Genomic DNA, 14821 nt, shown 5'->3' with positions numbered 1-14821 from the left:
GCGGTCTTTTCTCCAGTACACCTACATCCGAGATCATGGACTTCCCATACCCTCCCCGAAGGGCCCCTTGGTTCGATGTCGGTCAAACGCTGCAACTATTTCCCCATCTCAATCCACCTGAACCTTGGGGCGGCGCCTACCCCTACCCTCCTGCCTCCGAGCTTAAGAATATTGCCGCCACATACCCGCGCGGCTTCGATCCGGCCGCGGAAGTCGACGAGGCGGCTATCTGCAAGGTGAAGATAATCAAGCATCTTCGGTTCGGCCTGGGTCGTGGTCCGCAGGTGCTGCTCTGCGAAATCACCAAGTATCCGCAAACCCTCGCACAGCCGCAGATGCCGTTTCCGCGATTCACTTCAGACCAGAAAGCCGAGAATGAACATCTTCTCGACTGGATTGTTCTCAAGGTTTCTGACGGCCGCCTATTTCCCAGCGGAAGTGTCTTTCCCCCTTGGAATAACTGGGAGCTCGCAGACCAATCCCACAGCCGCGACTCGTCTGCCCTGAAGTTTCTCTACCAGAAGCACTGGCAGCACCATACCATCATGGGAAGTCCGTACCATGTGCCATCCTACTTCGGCACGTGGGTCGCTGAGATTCCCTACAAGAACAAGGCCGGCGAGCAGAAGACCCGCTACGCTGGCGCCGTCGCCATGGAGTTCGTTCGTGGTGTTTCCATCAGTGAGCTCTGCAAGCGGGAGCCCCCCAAGAACCGCCATCTCCGATCGGACGACGCTGAAGACGAGCCTGGTCCCAACATGGCCCGTCTCATTCCTAGAAACGACCCAGATCTTTTCGAAGGCCCGGAATTCGCTGGGCAGGTGATCGAGGTGGAGAACGAGACTTTCAGGCTGATCGTGCTCAGGCGCATGCTGGATTGTGTGGTCAAGACGCTGCGTCTTGGTGCAGAGTACACCGAGATGAGCCCCCACAACACATTCGTGTCGGTTCTCGACGACCGCGGTGACAGAACCGTTACTCCCCGAGTTGTGTTCCTCGACTACTCCAACTTTGAAGTATACGAGAAGACCAAGTACGCCGCAGATCCCGAATGGCCCGATCAAGACCCTCTCACTGAAAAGCAATACCCGATCGATCCGTTCGAGAGGTTCGCCACCGTCCATCAGTGCACCTTTTCCGTAAACTTTTCCGGTTGTTACCCGGCTATCTGGGACAAGTATCCGCTCCTGTTCTACTGCTGGCTCGGGAAGACATTTGGTGGCATCGTGGAGGGCCCTACGTACTCGATCTTCCAGGACCGCGGCGACGAACCTACCCGCTCGTTAAGAAAGATTGTGGCAGACCATGGGGCTTCTCACGCTGAAGCTCCCGTGCATTCAAAGGACGATTTTCTGCGTTCGGTGAAGGAGCACACCGGGATGGATGTTTCGCAGTACATCAACTGGAAGACCTACGAAAATCTTGTTTGCAGGGTGCACGGTTTCTGGCCTGAGTAAAAGGCAGAAATAATGAGCTTTGCTGGGATTTGATACATTAACACAGCCTATAACAATTAATCCCTTGGCGATATGGCAGCATCAATGTGATACTTGTAAGCCCGATGATTCCCCATGCGTTGCAGCCTAGATCCTGCAATCGGAGTTGGAGCAACCCAGCCAGCGCGCATCCGGGTGGCGTAAGAGGCAAACGTGTTGATTCGAGTACCGTAACTCCCTCTGTTTGGGTTTTGGCGCTGGTATTGTTCGGGGTACCTGCCTGCTCAAATCAAGGGCAAGGGGATAGCAATCTTGACATGCGAGAAGTCTCCTCCTACTGTGTAAGTGTCAATGACGCCCAGTCTATCAAGGCCATAGATACATCGAGTACTTGGCCTCATTTCCCGTGAAAAGAATGTGAGATAGAGAGATATGGATCTGGTACTGCAGCCGTCAAGCATGCGTTTGCTCAGCGGGCGGAGAGCAACCTTGATACAGTTGTGCTCACCTCCCCACCCTTTCCGACAAACCATGCGCCTTGAAGGAAAAGAAATTTCCTCGAACCACTTGAATTATCTCCCTTTTTGGCCTTCGCTGTCTACTTTCTAACCAGAATTCTTTGCCTCCACGAACAGAAACCGACCTAAGACTAACAAGCCCCCAATTCTTTCCTTGCCTCCACAATTTTTCCCTCTGCTATAGTAGCTGCTTTCTTCCGCCAATTCGCTTCACAATACAGCCTTCGGCAACCATCTAGACATCCTTGCACTGCTTCAGTCCTAAACGCCGCCCGTCAACATCATCCGAAGACTCGGTCCAAACCACCGCAAACCACCACGCATATATCGTCATGAATCACGAAGTTCCCAAGAACTGCCCATCGTTCGACATCGGCCAGAAGCTTGATTTGATACCACGAGTCAATCCACCCGAGCCGTGGGGCTACGGCGTCTACCCCCCTCCCACTCCCTCTCAGCTAGACAACCTCGCAACACACCCCAGCGGCTTCGACCCAAACGCAGATATCGACAAAAAGACGACCGCCACGGTCAAAATAATCAAACGGCATTCGAACACTCTCAAGCATGGTCACCAAGTGTTGCTGTGCAAGATGACAAAGTACCCACGATCCCTCGCGCAGCCCCAAATGCCGTTCCCACGCTTCGACCCTGAAACAAAGACGGACAACTCAGTTAATTACTTCATCCTCAAAGTTTCGGATGGACTTCTATTCCCCAGAGGACTTGGTGTACCTCCATACGACAATTGGCAGCTTGCTGAGCATTTTCACGTTCGCGAATCGGCGGCACTAAGGTTCCACTACGAAAAGCATTTAGTGCGTGGCGACATCATGGGCCCTCCTTACCATGTGCCTTCTTACTATGGCACGTGGATTGTCAAACTTCCATATACCGATCAACGAGAAGGAGTTAGGAAGATCCGATACTTCGGCGTGATTGCCACAGAGTACGTCCGAGGGCTCTCTATCAAGAACCTTTGTAGTTCGTACGATCCGGAGGAGACCAGGCTGGTCCCGAAAAGTTACAATGTGATACCCGAATACGATTCAGATCTCGGTCCAATGAATCCACAAGACGAGACTTTTCGATTAGACGTCCTCAAGCTTTGGTTGGAAGGGGTCGTCAAGTCTCTGCATGTCGGTGTTCAATGGTGCGATCTGAATCCCCAAAACATTCTCGCAACAGTCCTTGACCTGAACGGTTCATCGGTCCCTACTAGAGTGGTTTTTTCCGACTTTTGCCGCACCGAGATATACGAGAAGGCTCAACTTGCCAGAAACCCCGAATGGCCTAGTCGACATCCGCTAACAGAGCTGCCTAACCCGCCTCTCCCGTTCGAAAGGTTCTGTATTGATGCGATTTCGCTCTTCCTAGGATGGTATCCGCAAAGGTGGGAAGAAAGTCCATGGCTGTACGATCACTGACTCGGCTGGGTCTTCGGCAAGATTGAAGACAGCTCCGAATACTCTGTCTTCAGGACGTCCATGAGTGACTATGACCGGAGAGTTCGTGAGCTCGGGAAGATTGTGGCGGACCTAGGGGCTGAAAGTCGAAGCTCGCAGCCTGAGGCCTCGTATGGCGAAGATTGCGAGAATGCCATTGAAGAGCTGCGAAGCCGGAAGGCAGATGAATGGGCTGTGCGCAACGTGGAGACGTTCGAAAACGACACGCCCCCCTCGTGCCTCGCTATGTATGGGCACCTGAATGCTGGAACATGGGGAGTGAAGTTGTTCACCTCAAAGCGCGAGAGAAGTAAGAGTGGGGATGGCTCGGAAGAGGAGACTTCTAGCCCCAAAAGGCAGAAGCAAAGAACACAGGATGGTTTTAGTTGCTCGGTGGTATGGTCAGAGGTCTCTAAATTGTTTATTTTCGTACAGGCGCATCCTATGGCGTGCGCATGTTTGGTCTTACTCTACTAATCGTTTCGTCGAGCTTGCCTAGTATATGAGTGAGGCTGTGATCGTGACAATGTATGACTGAAATACGTGTAACAGAACGTTAATAGAAAGCAATAAAAACCCAAAAGATTTTTCCATTGCGAACAGTGTGAGGTCGTCTTCCTGCTCCAAGTCCAGAGAACCCAGCAAACACCGTCAAGAGTGATGGAAATTACTACCAAGACATCAAGAAAGTTTTTCAATTTTCATGTGGCGAACTATGCTGACAAATGTAATGTATCTTCATTTCTAGTCTGTAAATCAAATAACGGGAAAATTATTTGTAGATCAAAAGACTGGAAACATAGAGAGACCCAAGTATCCAGCATCCTCAGAAGGAAGACTGCTATATCTCTCGTTGGCGTCCAAGGGCCCGAACCCGCTTTCACTCAAAAGCCATTCGCAGAGCTGGTTAGAGTCGTAAGGGCTCCATTCCCGAGGAAACCAGCCCTTGAAGGCTGCGATTTCTGATGTGCTCGGAAAGTACAGAGCAGGGTGAGGTGGCCGGTCGAGCTGCTGCGCGATCATGGGTTTTCCCGAATCACGTCCCGGCTTGGTCCGAGACCACACCGTATCCATTTGGTAATCGATGGAGACCACCCTCGGTTCTTCAAGCTCTTTCCCGTTGTTGCGGAAAGAAACCAAGACATTGCTAGGGTGGAGATTCGACTTTCCGACATAGACACCAGCGTGCAATTTTCGGACTACGCCATCGAGCAAGGTCTTGAATATGCGGAGTCGGCTTTCGGTATCCATCAGCAGGATTCTGTCGGAGTTTCTGTGCAGTGCGATAGGGGATGTGCTGAGTTGGAGGGGGCCATAGGTATCATGGTCCCAGTCGCGGGTGCCAAGTTGTTCGACAGACACTCCATCAACGTATTCCGTCACGATGAGGCCGGTGTACCTGTCGCGTGCGCAAGCGTTCTGGCCCTTTTGTTCCTTCTCAAACACCCAGGTGCCATAGTATTGCGGCGCCAGGCGAGGGTAGCCGGTCAGCCCGTTATCGTACAGGTGCTGGTACACTGCGGCCTCCGGATGCAGCTCGCCAGATGTATGATCGTGGGACCGGTATCCATCGCGCACCCATCGATAGAGCGGTCTCGAAGTGAACGTCTTCACTATGACGAGATTTCCCTCCGACAGGTGGCGCGCGTGTGCGTTATCCATCTCGAACGCGGTCGGCGCCTGCTCCACGCGGCAGAGGAGGACATTCTGATCGTCCGCCGACGTGCCGCTGAGGCGCTTCTTGATCACGAGGCGAGCTCTCGTGGCGGGGTTGGCTGTCTCGATGAGTTTGCCGTCAGCTTTGGAGGGGTCGAAATCAGAAGGCGTCCTGCCTTCATCTTCAAATCCGATGCCACAGGGGTCGGACAGTGGATATGGCGTCAACACCAGCTCCTCGCCCGGATCGAACCTTTCGAGAGCCGTAGAGTCAAGGACTCGCGCGGTGGAAGTCGATGACATGTTTGCTGTACGTGTGTGTTAAGATGTATAGAATATGGAGGATGGCAATGGGTGAAGTTGGATGCTGGAGTTGGGAAGGGGGTGGAAGGCGATAGTGGTAGCACTGAGCAAGTTATCTAGAGGATAAAGGGCCGAGGTCCGTCTTTTTGTCACTTTTGAAAGATGACTGGAGAAACCGTCGTGTACATTTCGTTCAGTAGTAAAAACCAACAAGCTCATTCTAAGTTTGAGTTCGCTCGAACTTCAAATCGTGCCCCCACATGACATGTTTGGATATTGCAAAAAGCTAAATTCGACCTTACATAGCGAGACGGCGTAACGAAATTCTGTCAAAACTTTCGCCGACGTCATCTTGTCTGAACCATTATCATACGACAGAAGAACGGAGTTTTCAAGTCTTGATTAAGATAACCTCTCTCTGGTCTAACCCTCATGTGTGCTTGGGCTCCATTAACACCACAAGGTCTCGTACCGCCGCTGCCATACCGCACCCTTGTGACCATCCCATACTAGTACCCCGGTCTCCATCTCCGAACTAACTCACCCTCTCACTTTATGCGCCAAATACGATGTTCCCATTTACGTTGCCTGTGTTGCAGTTGTCCCAGATGATATTAAAATTCACGAGCCATATAGACTAATTGCTTCTCATGATGATAGTCGCAAATCGGCTTCAAATGTCGTTGTAAAAGATCATTCGCGGAAGTTCCTTTTCTGATACTGCCCACATCCATGCGGCACCGGGGTCGTAAGATATCGCTATTGAGCCAGATGAGGACGAATCTGATGGGGGTTCTGATGTTGATCTAGGGTGGTGGACGAGGTTCACAATCGATGTTCTGGACGGGCCTTTTGGAAAGGCTCTGGGCATTGTCAGTGTCTCTGGGTTTGGCCAGCTGGTTGACAACCTCGTTTCACAGCAGTCAATGACAATCAGGTTTAGAAAGAAGCTTACAATGGGGTGCTGAGAACACCGTACCACAGACTTGGTTCTCTCGCCCCAAGCTCTTGGGTGCTTAAGAAGTTCCTGGCGTTTGCCATGGCATCATCTATGCGCTCCTGTAGAGATGGGAAATAAGGACGAAGTGATAGCAGAGATATTACTAGACCCGTTGTGCCGTGTGCGAATGAGACGTCTCCTTTGTTTTCAAGAGATTCAGCCCCAAGCCCTGTTTCCTGAGATGGCCATTCTCCGTCCGGCCCTTGCAAATCCAGCAACGCTGCAAGTCTCTCCACCAATCGCGAGGCTAATGGTGGTGTGGTCATCACAAGCTGCGTCAGCGTTCCCAGCTCCCCATCAGCAGCGCCATGAGATCTTGATTGAGGACAGGACCAAGGGGAAGAGAGGAGGTACTCTGATAGGTGGACGATGGCGCGAGAGACGAGCGGCGCTGATGACGGGACCCAGTGGCGTATGAGACGGAGGAGATAGAGCGTTCCTGAGAGGCCATGAATGAGGCAGGTTGGGAGGTCGGCGTGTGAGATTGAAGGGAGGAGGGAGAGGAACTTGTGGACATGGGCCAAGTCTTGAGATATGCAGGCGCGGATCGCTGGGCTGGACAGGGTTTCGGAAAGGCCTAGGACGTGTTCTGGAGCTGAGTCCGAGGCGGATTCTGTCGGAATATTTGAGATGTATGCTCGCGCCCAATGAATTGCGTGGTAGGAATGGATCTGAAGGCGGGGAAAGGCCGACGAGATTGAGAGGAAGAGGTAGGCTGTTCCTGTATGCGACGTGAGAGGTCCTGAAAGGGCTGAGGGTGGATAAGAGGATTGCGGAGGGGAGAGGGTGAGTATTTTTGAGAGATGGCCTAGTAGCGGGTTGTTCATTGCGGAGGGCTTGGCGGGTAGATGGCGACGAGCTGAGTTGGGATGAGGTTGTGTTGATGGGTTAGGTGTGGATGCTCACCGAGAATGTGGCGGGAAACGCGGGGTTGAGGCCAGGGGCTCAGCTGGAGATTGCCGGTGACATGGGCTGCTAGTGCACTCTGCTTACCGAAGTCACCGAGGTGAGCTGATTAGATGCTCGGTAACAATGCACGACGGGACACTGCAGCCACAAACCAAACAATGGAATTCAGACTCGGTTGAAATTGGGTTATGCCCTCCGCTAATTCGTACCAAGTCGAGCTTTTAAAAATTGCCAATTTCACGCTGTATCATCGACTAATTTCCAAAGCGACGAATCCCAAGACCATACCTCTCAGTTGCGCAACATTTTTTAAGACTCGTTACACACAACTTACAATCACACAACATGCAGAACATCAATTCAGCCTCATTCCAGCCGACTGCCACGTTTGGTGCAACCATGAATGGTGCCACCACCTTCGGCTGCAGTAACGCCCCTGTTGCCCACCCTGACGTTACTCGGTTCAGGGCACAGAACGATCGCTTCAATGATGCTTGGCGGTTCGACTCAATGCCTAAGTGCCTTGGAAAAATCCGGGTTACGGTTGAAAGTCTCATCAAATATGTAAGCAACACCAGAAGAATAGAAGTTCAATGCCTGACAAGTTCTAGTCGTCCCAGTATCAATGTGAACGAGACGAAAAGCCGCTGAAAGCTCGTCTCTGAGTTCCAATCTTCCGCACCTGATCCCTTGCAGTCGGGACTGCCCTGGCTGATACGCCCTCAAGACCACTTGAATTCGGGGTGATATCGAGGAGATCTATGAGGACCCCTCTGTGGCGGTGTTCGACTTTTATCCTCACAATTTCATGCGTTTGATTGAGTCCGTTGTGGAATGAGAAGGAGGATTCAGTCGAGTTGGAGGATGGGGGTTCTCGGAGGTGGGCAGTGGAGGATTTGTGTATTCCAGACATGGTCGATAACCTAGGACAAGATTAGACTTTCGTGACACTAAGAACACTCGCCGCTGCCAAATTGACAGGCAATTTTCCACATGTTTTGAAACGAGAATTCATGGTTGTATGTCTTCGCCCATATTGCAGGCAAAGGAATCAGGATGGTTCAGGTAGGGGATGAGGGGTCAAGAGGATCTTGGCGAAGTTCAAATCCTTTGATTCTGTTAGTGAAAGTGACGCCTCATTGAGATTGAAGCGTCTACGACATTGCGGGTTGATGTCGCAAAGCATCAAGCACAGGGATAACAAACAAAGAGCCACGCTTTGTCACGTTTACTTGATCCAATGGCCTCAGATCATGTCACGGGAAGAAACAGAACAGAAACGTCTGGACAGTGGACACACACGATGGGAAAATGTTTCGTATGAGTAATGATATGGAACTTGTATTTCCACCTAATGTAGTGCAAATGCCATGCTTGACACAATGCCATAATCTATGCCAGATGAACCCAAGTGCTACGGCCCATGAAACCTTCACAAAAAACCGTTAAGAATCAAAACTCAAGCCACTGGAGGATGATAACAAATAACTTACGAAGAGAAAGGGGTGAGTGGCATGTCCAAGCCAATGAGTGAAAGTTCTCAAAGCTTGGAAGGGGTGGAGGTGACCTGAGCGGTCTCCATCTGCATAGCACCCGCCAGGAATCCGGTAAGAGCAGGAGGCAGGTCCTCCTTGTTCTTGACGACGGTGACATGCAAATGATCGGAAGGGTTGCAGTTGGTGTTTTGGTTGGGCGAGGCCTCGGGTTGTTGGAAGGAAATGAGCATGCAATCGGACTCATTGCACATAACGGCGTACTTGCTGCCGCTCTCGAGGCTGTAGGCAAGTGCCTGTTGCAGCAATGATGACCCTTTGTCGACTTGGGTCTCGGAAGGGTGGGCTAGAGTGGTGGAGAGTGACATGTTGAATTGAATTCTAGGAAGGGAGTTGGTGCGGATGAGTGAGCTTGGAATAGAAGACGTGGTAGGATGCAGACAAGAGGAAAAATTGATCGTTGTGCGACAGAGGATGTCGAGGTTGGGGTTCTATAAAAATATCGTGGCAGTTGGAAACAACAATGAAGCACCCAGTCCATTTCCGGTGGTCGCGGGCTCGGCGTCACGAGGTCAACGGCTGGACACTGTGTACATGAAAACACGGGAAAAGTCCATGGGCCTGCTTGAGGGGACCTGTAGGCTGTCTACTTCGCGCCGTATGATCTGTCCGTCGTGGAACCGATTGATCGAAGTTTTTCATCTGGCGTCCGATCCCCTCCGTCGCAATGGTTACCTGCAGAGCATCGCCTGCATCCTGCAGCCGAGCCTCGTCATGGCATGGACCGGAGCAAATAGGCGGTAAGGAGCAATTCGTCCACCATGGACACCAGCTGAAACTATCAGAAAGATTTTGAATCTCGTCAAGTCTTCATACAAACGGGTCATGTTTTCCCGCGGGCCCCTCATCCTGATATTGGGGGCCTGGACTCGCCAATGTTGCATTCCCGGACACCCGGCCCCACCGGCAGCGGCATGCTTCCGTGAGTCTAACCGTGCAAGTCCGCTCAGGTGAGCCAACCTCACGGGAAACAGAATGTTTGGAATAGAAATTGCTTGGGTCAATCTCAGGGGCACCGATGGATGATGCGTGGCAACGGGCTTGGACGCCCTCGTACCGGCCGGCCATCTTGGCGGGACTCGTATCGGATATCAGACGTAGACAGTGTTCCGGTCATCACCTCGCAGCTGCAAGCAGAGAGACAAACAATGGACTCTGGAGGCCGAACCCGGTGACGAGGAAAGGTGCCCTGTCACGGGCCGCAAGCCAAGGTGTATCGCAAAGTTGTATCATGGAAAGCGGCCATCTTTGTCGGCATTTGTTCTCCGCAGCAGCCGATCAATCCTTGTTGATGACATGAGTTCTGTGGTCATTCACCCTTTCCATACGAATACGACGCATGCAGAGTCCGAAGGGAGCATGCGGTGACAGCCCGCAACGCCCTTCAACCTCCCAAGCGCAATTTTTTCGGGATCTTGGTGGCACCTGCCCGTGTGAGGCTTGCCTGGAGTCCTGCCAGACCTGCAACACCCATGCAGTAGCCGGTCACGTTCTGTGGTGTCTCATCAGAAGCGCGCTTCCGTCACTCCAGTTGTCAGTCCATGGGGCTGTTGGATGTAGCCAAGAGTCTCCGAAACACGCGTGCCTCTCCTTTTGTCGTTTCTCACATGGGCAGACCAGATCACCCCCGAGACCATCAGGCTCAGGCGTTCAACGGCGTTCTTACAGGCATACTCACATTGGGAATAGCGTTAGATCTGCAGGAGCTTTTCTCTCCCCAAGTTTGAACTAGACCAATGGTGTGATTGTCTTGGCCCGTACACCTCTTGGCTCTTCTTGCTATGACTGCATTGCGGTGGTGGGATGCAGGTTCCAAAGCCGAGAGAGCTCTGAGTTCGTTGAACAGTTTTGAAGGGAAGAAAGATTCGTCGAAACTTTGAAAGCTCTCTTTCTGACACTCCAAAGTGATTGAACATGTTGGACGTTTATAGAAGTATCGCAGGCAATTCATGCACAACCTTTCAAGTAAACAAATCTGTCGACATGACTGGAATCACGAATTTGGTGGCGAAAAAGCCGGCCACATATAGCAAAAACATCAAATCTTTTTTCTCTACCAAGTTTCCTAGCATAATCTAATATCCGACAGAAGCGAGACAAATTCCATAAGCAAACACTGAAAAAATGAAATGAAGATGGAAACCAAAATTGGGAAAGCCGGTACACTGAGACGCCCAAGTCAAGACTGCAAATCAGGGTGCCATCTATGGTTGCAAGTCTGCAGTGCGTCGGTCATGAACCCAGCCAGAGCAGGCACCATCAAATCACGGTCGGTGATCACAGTGATGGCGCTTGGAAGGCGATCGATGGCACCAGCACTGACTGGGTTGTTCCAATAGTCCCAGAGTTGTTTAGCGGTTGCGGCTGTATCCAGATGCGGCCAATGAATCAAAATCAAGGTGGTGTAGTCATACAAGGCAACGTGTTGTGTGCGGAACGCGAGGGCGTAGGCGTAAGTCTGTTTCAACAAGGACAGAGAGGCCTTGCTGAAGCCTCTGGGGCTAGTAGCAGCGGCCTCGATATTCGCTTTGCAGCGCAAGAGGATGCCTGCCATCTTGCCCTCGATAATGAAAAAAACCTTGGACCTGCCGGGCCTGCCGTCCTGGGATGCCACATGCTTTGACTTCCATGTTCAATCCAGTAACAGCAGCCTGTTTGCCCAGTGTACCATAACCACCTCATTCTCAGGGTGCACAAGCGGTGTTTTCTCGCCATGCAGCACACATTGAAAGACCTTTCGGAGTCTTCCAAAGTCCACCTTGAAAGACAACTGGATGACCGTCCACCTTGAAAAATATTTGGAATCTATCCACAGGCTGACTTTTTCCCTTGGATCAGCCATCGCTTTCTTATTTCTTTCCTCTATTGTGACTCTATCAACCCTTCACAGCTCCATACAACTCTCGTTGCCGCTTGCTCTCGTCGTCGCTCGCTCTTGTTGCTCGCCCTCGTCGTCGCACTTGCTCTCTCTCACCATGTCTCTTGAGAACTCGGGATCCAGCGACCCTCTCGCACCGTATGCCGTCGGGGCGACGCTGAAGCTGCTTCCTCACAATCATCCGACTGCGCCTTATGGAGGACCGAAGTACGGATGGCTGGGCGACGAGAAACAAGACCAACTCTCCAAGTCGAGCATCGCCCATCCAAGCAGCTACAAGCCCCGGCCTCCTGGCCAGAAGATCAAAGGAGAGGAGCTGACTGTCAAAGTCCTGAAGCTCACGAGAGATTCCGCCACGGACGCTCCTCAAGGGCCTCTTCTTCTGGTTTGCCAAGTCGTGAAGCCACCCCACATCCACGACGACAACGGCGAACAAGTTGACAAGGGCGACACCATCGTGGCTGAAGTCTTCGACCACAAGCTCTACAATACGCTTGCGCTTCCATTTGCTCCAGTCATGTCTTCGGTCTATCTGGCCGACTCGGGTTTCAGTCAACTCGCCGGCATCTACCGGCGTCTCCACCAGAAAGGAAAGTCGGCAGCGGATGACAAAGTCAAGCTCACCGGCCCGTCTCACATCGCCCCGGAGTACTATGGAAACTGGGTTATTCAGCACTTCCCTGACAATGACCCCGGCAAGCCCCCCAGCAGGTATGTTGGCGCTGTCCTTAGAGAGGACGTCCAAGGCCCTTCTATTGAGTCCGTCTGCCTTCGCCACGAACGCGATGGCCTCCTCCCGCTGCGCAAGATACGCCCTCACGCCGACCTGGACCGGGAGGTTCACCTCGACAAGCAGACCCGCCTCGAGCTTATGAAGCAGATCATCCACGGTTGCGTTGTCCACAAGCGATACCATGTCGAGCACGAAGGTCCCGAGGCACGCAACTACGTCATCACCCTCCGCCGCAACGGCAAGATCCTCAAGCACCCGCAAGCCGTCCAGGTCGACTTCGAATACACCTACCTGTGGGACCTGACCATATGGGCAAAGTCCACGCTCAAAGATCACCAGAACCATCTCAACATCTCGAAGCTGCCTCATCCCCTCCACCCCATTGAGCTATACGACTGGGATAGCCTGAACGATTTCGCAGGCTGGACTCCCTGGGACTGGTCATACGGCGCGCACATGCGGGAGGGGATGAGCCTTATACATCAGTGGTTCATCCAGCCCGAAGTGTTCGGACCGAAGCAGGAAGGACCCAGGTATTCGCTCTTCGCCACCTTTGACCGGATCAATGAGATGACTGCCCTCACTAGCAGTCTCCACCTACATTCGACCGGCTCACAACGCAGCGTGGGTTCTGAGCACTCGCGAAGCACCGGTCTCAGTGTACGTTCTCGGGGTCGGAGAGTTGAAGGCTCGGGCGATACGCAGGAGGATGATATCCCGGAGGATGATGATGAGTGAGGTGGCATGTGGAATGAAGTGACACACGAGGCTGGTGTTTGGAGATGTCAACAAGTATGTATGTGGGTAGGGCCTCGGAGGAACGTTCAGGTTGATCTGGCCTGCAACGCAGATAGTATTTTGTCGGAACACTCTTTTAGTTTTGTGAAATTTATTTCATTTGTCCCCAAAAACATCGCAGCCGATTGCCCGAGATGAAAAACCTGCTACAATTCGTGCATGGCATGCTCTCTTACAAATGGCCTCGATCAGCGTTAGTAAGCTTGGCGCCGTGATGACAGCGCCTTCTGTGACCAAACTTCCCTTTTGCTAGACGGATGGTAGTAGCCAGGTACTGCGATGATTGACACTCCGGCTCCATGACTTACTCACAGCTAACACAGATGGGACCGAGTCGCCGTCCATCATCTTCCGCACTGGTCTGCCATGGATCAGCGCACCGCAGTAATCCTCTCATTTGCGAGACAGGCAAATCTTTCCCTCAGGCTACAATGGTGCATATCTTGGGCCGTGTAAGATCCCGATGAATGAAATAGAAGAAAGGTTTAGTCTACAACCCAGATCCGAAGACCTTGTCGATGTACTCAAAACACATAGGGGCAGCTGCCGCAGCAGGTGAACCCCTCATGCTTCGTCCCCACGCTCATTGTGGTATTACCGGAACTCTACAACAGCTAGCCAGACCTCAGCCAGGCCAAGCTGCACAGGTCGCCGTATCCCTCCTCCTACTTCCCCTCCAACCCCACTTCACCGAGCCATGTAGCCCGTCTATGCCTTGACAGCCTCCTTGGCGTCCTCCTTGATCTCCTGAGCGACCTCGCCGGCGCTCTTCTTCTGGGAAGATTGCCAGAGCAGGATGCGGGAGACCTGCACGACACCGACGATACCGAGGAAGAAGTTGACAGCGGCGAGGCTGGACAAACCAGTTAGTACCGGCTCCGGACAAGCTCGGGACAGACACAGGCACGTACAGGTAGTTCTTGGGCTTGATGATCAAGCACCAGCGGGTCCAGATGATACCGGTGGCCGTCAGGGCGGCGTTCTGGGTGAGGGAGAGCTTCTCGGCGGGACGGGCAAAGTCGGCGACACCGGCGAGGACGAGAGCCCACTGTATCAATCGCAGTTAGCATCCAGCACCATCATCATCATGTGTCCGTATCATCCGTCCATCATGAGCGCAGACTCAAGCTCCGACATCGCGGGCGGGCGGCATCGCAAGGGATGTAATACAGAATTCGCGGGGTCCTCGACGCAGCGCGGCAGGGGGAGATCGTACCTTCATAACAGGAGCCCTGCACCATCACATATCAGCATCTCTTCCCAGCCACGATTTGTAGCGACAGGCAGGGAAACTCACCAGAAGTGCACCGTCTTGAGGCCGACGGGGCTGTCCCACATGCGCTTGAACCAGCTCTGCTGGGCGCCCTCGGCGGAGGCGGTCGAGCTCTGCCACCTCTTGGAGCTCTCGCGGAACTGGGCGCGGAACTGGGAGGTGCGGAAGGCGTTGCGGATCGGGGCGCTGGCGAAGGGCTGCTGGCGGAGGACGGGGCGCGCCGCCTTGAAGAAGTTGTTTGCCGGGGCCATCTTGATTCCGGGTGAAATTCGATCGAGACGAAGCTGCTGCCGGCGATTCGTTACGTTCCCTGTCGAGG

The 14821-nt window shown here is 52.8% G+C and overlaps 7 protein-coding genes across 7 annotated transcripts; 3 read left to right on the top strand and 4 right to left on the bottom strand.

Moving 5' to 3' along the window:
- Positions 1-35: 35 nt before the first annotated feature.
- GCG54_00012379 (uncharacterized protein) lies at positions 36-3972 on the top strand (the record flags this gene model as incomplete). Its single annotated transcript, XM_045412257.1, has 4 exons — positions 36-1433; positions 2308-3368; positions 3414-3795; positions 3952-3972. 4 exons carry the CDS (start codon positions 36-38, stop codon positions 3970-3972), a joined length of 2862 nt encoding a protein of 953 aa, XP_045261292.1.
- A 210-nt stretch (positions 3973-4182) lies between these two features.
- On the bottom strand, positions 4183-5358 carry GCG54_00012378 (uncharacterized protein; the record flags this gene model as incomplete). Its single annotated transcript, XM_045412256.1, has 1 exon — positions 4183-5358. One exon carries the CDS (start codon positions 5356-5358, stop codon positions 4183-4185), a length of 1176 nt encoding a protein of 391 aa, XP_045261291.1.
- Positions 5359-6031: 673 nt separating this feature from the next.
- On the bottom strand, positions 6032-7185 carry GCG54_00012377 (uncharacterized protein; the record flags this gene model as incomplete). Its single annotated transcript, XM_045412255.1, has 2 exons — positions 6032-6221; positions 6314-7185. 2 exons carry the CDS (start codon positions 7183-7185, stop codon positions 6032-6034), a joined length of 1062 nt encoding a protein of 353 aa, XP_045261290.1.
- Positions 7186-7612: 427 nt separating this feature from the next.
- GCG54_00012376 (uncharacterized protein) lies at positions 7613-7878 on the top strand (the record flags this gene model as incomplete). The annotated part of the gene is made up of 2 exons (XM_045412254.1): positions 7613-7831; positions 7873-7878. The coding sequence occupies 2 exons, from the start codon at positions 7613-7615 to the stop codon at positions 7876-7878; spliced, it is 225 nt and encodes a 74-aa protein (XP_045261289.1).
- A 929-nt stretch (positions 7879-8807) lies between these two features.
- Positions 8808-9128, bottom strand: GCG54_00012375 (uncharacterized protein; the record flags this gene model as incomplete). The annotated part of the gene is made up of 1 exon (XM_045412253.1): positions 8808-9128. One exon carries the CDS (start codon positions 9126-9128, stop codon positions 8808-8810), a length of 321 nt encoding a protein of 106 aa, XP_045261288.1.
- Positions 9129-11795: 2667 nt separating this feature from the next.
- On the top strand, positions 11796-13169 carry GCG54_00012374 (uncharacterized protein; the record flags this gene model as incomplete). The annotated part of the gene is made up of 1 exon (XM_045412252.1): positions 11796-13169. The coding sequence occupies one exon, from the start codon at positions 11796-11798 to the stop codon at positions 13167-13169; it is 1374 nt and encodes a 457-aa protein (XP_045261287.1).
- Positions 13170-13937: 768 nt separating this feature from the next.
- Positions 13938-14753, bottom strand: GCG54_00012373 (putative mitochondrial pyruvate carrier 2; the record flags this gene model as incomplete). The annotated part of the gene is made up of 4 exons (XM_045412251.1): positions 13938-14082; positions 14141-14277; positions 14446-14461; positions 14527-14753. The coding sequence occupies 4 exons, from the start codon at positions 14751-14753 to the stop codon at positions 13938-13940; spliced, it is 525 nt and encodes a 174-aa protein (XP_045261286.1).
- Positions 14754-14821: the final 68 nt, after the last annotated feature.

This window comes from Colletotrichum gloeosporioides (genome assembly GCF_011800055.1).
Source record: "Colletotrichum gloeosporioides strain Lc1 chromosome Unknown consensus_65, whole genome shotgun sequence".
Taxonomy (NCBI): domain Eukaryota; kingdom Fungi; phylum Ascomycota; class Sordariomycetes; order Glomerellales; family Glomerellaceae; genus Colletotrichum; species Colletotrichum gloeosporioides.
Note: the sequence above shows the minus strand (reverse complement) of the source record. Positions and strands in the feature narration are given on the sequence as shown.